The 6,777-nt window shown below is 53.8% G+C and overlaps 1 protein-coding gene across 1 annotated transcript in view; it reads right to left on the bottom strand.

Moving 5' to 3' along the window:
- Positions 1–2,296: 2,296 nt before the first annotated feature.
- The window catches only part of Sec14l5 (SEC14 like lipid binding 5), a 42,659-nt gene continuing 38,178 nt past the window's right edge, over positions 2,297–6,777 (bottom strand). The window contains exon 16 of the mRNA XM_004864837.3: positions 2,297–6,104. Within this exon, the coding sequence (XP_004864894.1) occupies positions 5,993–6,104 (112 nt within the window). The 3' untranslated portion in view covers positions 2,297–5,992. The remainder of the gene's footprint in view (positions 6,105–6,777) is intronic.

Here is a 6,777-nt window from a genome sequence, read left to right as displayed (position 1 = left end):
AGATGACCCCAGGAGCATTGGTGGGGGACATAAATAGGAGGCAGCCTGGACAGGAGCGCTAGTCAGTAGGTGAGTGCTTGGACAGGGCCCTCGGTGCTGCAGGAGGTCTCATGGGGCTGGAGAACATGCCCCAGTTGTATCTCTGGAGGCCAAGGGAACAGGGGTGTATAGCAGCCTGCACCCATTTATCACTGGTTGTAGCTGATCCTGGAGTCCTCTCCATGGGGCAAAGGACGCACCGCCACCAGAGGCAGCCATCGGAGAAAAAGGTGTGGATTGTGCATCAAGCAGCCCTCTGTGGACAGACTGGACCACGGTCCCTGCAGCCCGGGGTGGAGCCTGAGAGTTCTGTGTGCTGTGATGCATGTCAGTGTCTGGGAAGCCTTCCATGGAACTTTACCCCTGAGCGGGACCTGGGGTGGGTTCTGACAGGGGCAGGGGTGGGCTGTCTTTGGAACCGTGAAATGGAAACAAAATTGGAGTGTGTGTGTCCATAGCTCGGGCTAGCTTCTCACAGAAGTCTGTATCTCAGAAAAAGCTGCCCCAGGGCAGCTCACTCAGAGGCTTCGTATTGTGCTTCGTTGCGGATGCCCTCATGGCGACAGGCACTGACAGAGGGGAGGGGACGTAGGTGGGAGATGTTCACAGCACCCCCTGCCTCTGGCCCCCCGGGAGCTACTGTCTCGTGTCCTTCCAGGCCCTGCCAAGTCCCCATGGCAGTTTCTGGGGCCAAGACCCATCCATGAGGTCCCAGAGGTCTGCACCCAGGCACAGCCTCTGGGCCACCAGGGAGCCCTGGGCCTGTTTTGTCCTGTCTGGCGTAGGCCCCGGGAGGTCTCCAGGGAGGATCAATGGTTCAGACAGAGGTCAGCAGATAGCTGCAGCTAAGCCTGGATCCCAGCTCGGCCCTTTGGGAGCTGTCCTCCCCTTCTGCACACCCAAGGCACCCACAGGTCAGCCGGCCATTCCTCTGAGATCCATTGCCTGGGCTCAGGAGAAACCCACAGAAGCCTGTTGAGTGAGTGTGTGATGCACTGTCTCCTTGCCCCCAGCTGCACATGTGAGCCAGTCCCAGAGGCTGGGTAGACAGGTGGCCCTGCGGCCATCCCGCAAAGGAGCCACACCTCTGCTCTCAGCTGACAGTCCATGGCCTCCCACCTTTTCAGAGCCCCGTGATGTATGTGGCAGCCAGTGCCCCTGCTTTGTGCCCCACAGGCTTGTGCAAAGGACAGGCACTACCTGAGGAGCCTTCACACCCTTCTGACATCAGGACTGTGACTGTCCCAAAGCCCAGGGCATAGGACAGAGCAGGCCAGGAAGGATGGAATACAGGCCTCACTTTTCCGGGACACCTGGCCATGCAAATCACAGTGGCAGGGTGAGCAGACTCAGGGATCTGCACCACTGATAAACTGTGTGTCTGTCTACGTATGGCATGGACAAGTGAGGGGTCACACAGCATCCCCCCCAATCCACATCCACCCAGAACCTCTGCAGGGTCTTTGGAATCAGGATCTTTTTGTTGTTGTTGTTTAATGGTAGCAAAGTTTTATTAATGGTAGGAAAAGAAACAGGCTCTGCAGAGTGAGTTTGGGCCAAGTAAAAGTAGGAAAAGAAGTACATCCTACAGCATGAGGGCGGGCACCATGCAAGAGAGAATAGAGTGGTTCCACCGCCTGCCCTGCAAATGCAAGGACCCGAGTTCGATCCCTGGTACCAAAAAAAAAAGAATAGAGTGGCCATGGAATCGGGGTCTTTGCAGGTGCAATTATTTAAGGATCTCAAGACAGTGTTATAGTGGATCCAGAATGAACCACAAATTGGTGTCCTTGTAAGAGACACAGGGGGAAGCTGTATGACAAAAGGCAGAGAGGTGGGGCCACAGGCTTCGAAACTCCTGTGGTGGTGGTGCACACCCGTAATCCCAGGACTCGGGGAAACTGAGGCAGGAGGTTCACATGTCTGAGCCCAGCTTGGGCAACTTAGCCATTTAGAGAGATCTTATCGCCAAAGAAAGACAATTAAAAGGCTAGGGGGTTAATAGTAACCCCCCCAAAAAAGTGTGGCCCCTGTAGAGCAATTTGCAACCCCTTGGCAGGAGTCCTGCCCTGTTGACAACGCTCCTAGAGTCTCAAAAGCAGCACCTGAGAAATTCTCCAGTAAGCCTAGGGGAAAGTCAACAACAGGGGCTCCAAATCTCAAATGTTTTAAGCCTCTGGTGGCCCAAAAGATCAGGCAGACAAGAAATATCCCACTTCACTGACTGCAGCAAACAGTGTTGAAAAGAGTGATACTATTCTCATTGAACAATTAATTTTATGCAGGGGAGGGAAATTTCCAGAGAGTGTGGGTGGGTAGGAAAAAGACAAAAACAAGAACCACCTCAAGCTCTTATTTCCATATCCTGAGAAAAATTCTCTCCCTGGCTGAGGGACACACCTCGCAGAATGATGCACGCCCTCAGCCAGGCATGGTGACACCAACCTGAATCCCAGCATTCTGGGAGGCTGAAACAGGAGGATCCCAAGTTTGTGTGGACAGTTTAGCAACTTAGGGAGACCCTGTCTCAAAATTAAAAATAAAAAAAGAATCAGGGATGTAGCTTCATGGGGACGGCCCTGGGTTCAATCCCTAGTACCACAAAATAATAACAATGACAATAATAGTAATGTTCTTTCTTAGAAGGCTTGTCCAGAACACAAGCCACTTCTAACAGGGAAAGTGCCCAGCTCCGAGGGCACCAGCGTCCTGGCTTCCATGTTCTCTGGATGTCACCACACTCTCACAAACACCAGTGGGTGGCACCTCAGGAAGGAGCCTGGAGTCTTTGGATGGGAAGCACCAGACAATCAGAGTCGCCAGACATTTACTGAATGCTTTCTGTGTGCAAGGCACTGTGCTGAAGACTGCGGCTGCTCTCATCTTGTTCCACCGCAACCCAATGAGGCAGGCACTGCTATCCCCATTTTACAGATGAGGAAACTGAGGCACTGAGAGGCTAAGTTGCTCGCTGGAGGTTATACAGCTATGAAAGGAAGGCTGGGTTTTGAACCCTTGTCTAAATCCAACACCCAGGCTCCTAAAAACCCATGTCATGGTGCTCTGGGTGGTTCTGACCCAGCCAGGTTGAAGTGATGAATGGATGGAGAGAGAAGCCTAGGCTAGGTTGCTTCCAGGTCCCGGGTCTGGGGACACCTAAAGACCAAAGCCTGATAGCCCCTTCCTAGGCTAGTTTTCACTGCAGGCTCCCTGAGGCAAGACGGCCTGTGAGGATGCTTCGAGTAGGTTTCAGAGACCTCCCCACCGAGCACCACGCAGACGCCGCCATGGACCCCTCTCTGCCGGGGCTGGAGCCCAGCTCCCCCGCCTACCCCAGTCCCCTGTTGCTCCTGCAGGGAATTTCAACCAAGGCTCCCAGCCCCTTGGCCCTGTGGGCAAGTACTACACATGACCCCAGACAGAGCCCCTCAGAATCTCCCATGAGATCCCCGAAGGGAAAGTGCTTTCTCCATCTTAGAAACTGCAAGCCCTGTGGTGACAGGTCTGAGGCTGCTGGCACCACCCTTTCTCCCCAGGTGGGAGAAAGAGTGAGGCCAGGGTGCAAAGGACAGAGTCAAGAGGTCTGGGGACATTGGGCTCTTGGATCCAGCCGTACCTGGAACAAGATCCAGTCATCCCAAATGCAGAACCAAGAAATTCCCTCTGTCACTTAAGCCTGTTTTAGCGAGGGGGTGGAGCTGAGGCTTCTTACCCCTGCTCCTGGCTGGACTGTGCCCTCCCCCAGACCTTCCTCTCTGCAATCAGCAGGCCCAGCTTCCCCCAGTGAAAGGCTTCTCTTTCACTAGACAATAAAGGTGCAGAGACCCCTAAGATAGCTTATCCCAAAATACTTCTAGGGGAGCACCCAGGTTTGAGAGATAAGCTAGAATTTCTTTTAAAGAGCCCTGAAAACATTGCAAACTGTTCTCAGTGGTAAATGCTTGGTGACGTGAGACCTCTTAGCTTTGAGAATGTCTCCCTCCCATCACTCTCTCATCCCCTCTCATGCACACAGGGCACATACACCTTGCCACAGGGTGCTGAGTTGTGTGTTCTGTTCCTACACCTGAGAAGCAAGTGAGCCAGCAGGACTGTGACGGGTCCTCCTGGGGCTGGGGGTGTTTCCAAGGACAGCCCTTTTCACTTCTCTGTTTGGGGCTCAAGTCAGTGTGGGAGCCGGTCCTTGTTCTCCTTGCCCCAGCATCCTGAGCTTGCATCAGAGTGACAGGGCCCAGAGCTGTAAGCCCAGCCCTGGGCCCAGTGATTCTGCCAGAAATGTCCCTACTCTATGCAAGGCTAAGAGATAAGGGTAACAGCTGAGCCTCTGGCCCCCACATTGGCACCCAGCTTCGGACAGAGGTGGCAGTGAGCCCCTTCCAGGCAGATATCAAGGGCCAGTGGCAGGGGCTGGGTGCAAGGTGGCAGGGTGGGGTCTACAGGGCCCTGATCCAGGGGCACAGCGGTGATGCCTTCAGGTGGCAACAGTGGCCCCATTTTGTTACCACTTCCAGATGCCAAAGGAAAACCAGAAATGCTTATCCTATGTGAAATGCCACAATTTTGTTTTTAACCACTCTCTAGGCAAATGGCAAAAACACTAAAAGTGGGCCAGAACTGGTTATAGGGTGCCAGTCAGTGACCTCTGACCTGTTTTCTGTTTGTGGGGGGGGCAGGAAAATAAAGGAGAAATATCTCCTCAGGGCTCAAAGAAACATGACTCTGGTGTACTAGCTGGAGAAACTCAGGCCAATAGTGGAGCTGGTTCCTGAGTCACATCTGCCCCAATGTAAAGACAATAGCATCCACCCCAACGGGAGTCCTGACACCATGTGGAGAGCCTGGATCCAGCCTTACCTGAAGCCTAAGAGCCCTGGTCCAGCCAGTTACATGCCCCCAGAATGGTCACCCTTTTGTGTTTAAACCACTGGAAGGTGGATTTCTGTGGCTTACAGCCAAAGCAGGTCATAATTAAACAGGTCCCCGGGAAAGAGACCTCCAGAGGGGTACAGAGACAGCTCGAGTCATTCCATCACTGCCTGGAACATGGCAGAAGCCCTCGGCCTCCCCATCCTCTCTAAGTCAGGGTGGTCAGGATTAGGCCCTCCCAGCCAAGTGCTGGAGAATGGATTTCCAGTCCAAGGCAAGCTGCTTCCCCCAGAAACCACAGCCTTAACTTCTGTTACAGCCCCTATGCATTTGGAGGGACACAGGGCACTGTTATGCAATCAAATGCTGAGGTGACCACCAGTCCTTTCTGCCTGCCAGGTATCTTTTCCTCCTTTTGAAATGGGAGACCCAGTATTTCTTGAGGGACCCCCTTACCTATTCAGACCATGTGCTTGGCTCCAGGCAAGTGCATGTGATCCATGCTGGCCAATCAGTGCACCACAGCCCACCCCTGAGAGTCACAGTAATTCGTCCACATTGGACACATGAATCTGCTGGCTAGTCAGTATTCTCCATTCCCTGGCAACTGTGATTGGTTCAGCAATGGATGTGGGCCCAGCAGACTGCTAAGAAGCAATTCTGGGAAGTGGACCAGAACTTTGGAGAGAGAGGTTCCCTTCCGCACTGAACCAGGGAATAGGGGAGAGTGCCCAATAGTGATGGGTACCCTACATGAGGAAGCCAACCCAGAGAGGGCAGAGCCAGTGGTGAGAGGGGCTGAGTTCCCGTCCAGGGAGACTTAGCAGTGGTGGGATTCACATGCCTGGGCCTTTCCTTAACACCAAGTCCAAAGGAGATGGTTCTGGCCTCGAAGCATCCAGAGCCCTGGCTTGGGGTCACATCTCACACAAGCTGAGGGCAAGATCCTTGCCATCCGGTCCAGACACCCCAACTTTGGTAGCAGCTAGACCAGATGCTCCAGCCCACACATTCTCCCAGGCCTCTCAGCAAGCTGGTCTCCTGCACTGGACACTTCCAGATGTGGCCCTGCAGGGCTCTGAGCCAGCTATCTGGAGACCAGGGAGCTGCGGTGGGACTGGCCAGAAGAGGAGGACGAAGTGGCCGCACTGAGCTGGGAGAATCCGCTGGTGCCGGATTCCAGGCTGGACATGGAGCCCCTAGGGAGGAAGGTGCAGCAGAGTTACGTTCTGGCACAAAAGCTGTTAGTGCCGCAAACAAGGCCCCAGGGCTCATTCCACAAGAGGCCCAGGCCTGTGCAGAGGGAAAAGTCAGTGACACCATGATGAGAAATGAAGTACGCTCCTGTTCCTGCACGCCTCCCCCCAGGATGGTGCCCAGGACATGCAGGGGCTTTGCTGACAGGGGCCCTACTGTGGCCAGAAGGCCCCAGGCCTGGTGAGACTCAGCCCCCCAGCTCATGCCCCCTCGAGGGCTCTTTGCAGTTGAACCCGGCCTCCTTCCAGCTCCTCTGACCCAGTCTCTGTGTATGCTGAGCCTTCGGGGAAGCATCTCCACCCCAAGCTGTCCGGGTCCTTCCTGCTCCAAACTTCAGGTCGGAACTGTGCAGAACTCTCTGTATGACTGACATGTTTTGCATCTGTGCTGTCCAGCATGGCAGCCACTGGCCTCGTGGGGCTACATGTGCGGTGCTCGAAATGTGGCCAGTGCCACTAGGGCACAGAATCTTCATTTGGTTCTACTTGCTATCTTTAAATTTCTTCAGGTGGCTTGTAGCAGATTTAACCCATCATTTTTAGATGAAAACACAGATATACCCTGAAGCAGAATGCAAAATCACATTCACTTTTTTTTTTTTTTTTTTTTTTTGGT

The sequence above is a fragment of the Heterocephalus glaber genome, unplaced genomic scaffold, assembly GCF_053883595.1.
Source record: "Heterocephalus glaber isolate CG9 unplaced genomic scaffold, H.glaber_assembly_v1.0 deba00001781, whole genome shotgun sequence".
NCBI classification, from domain to species: domain Eukaryota; kingdom Metazoa; phylum Chordata; class Mammalia; order Rodentia; family Bathyergidae; genus Heterocephalus; species Heterocephalus glaber.
Note: the sequence above shows the minus strand (reverse complement) of the source record. Positions and strands in the feature narration are given on the sequence as shown.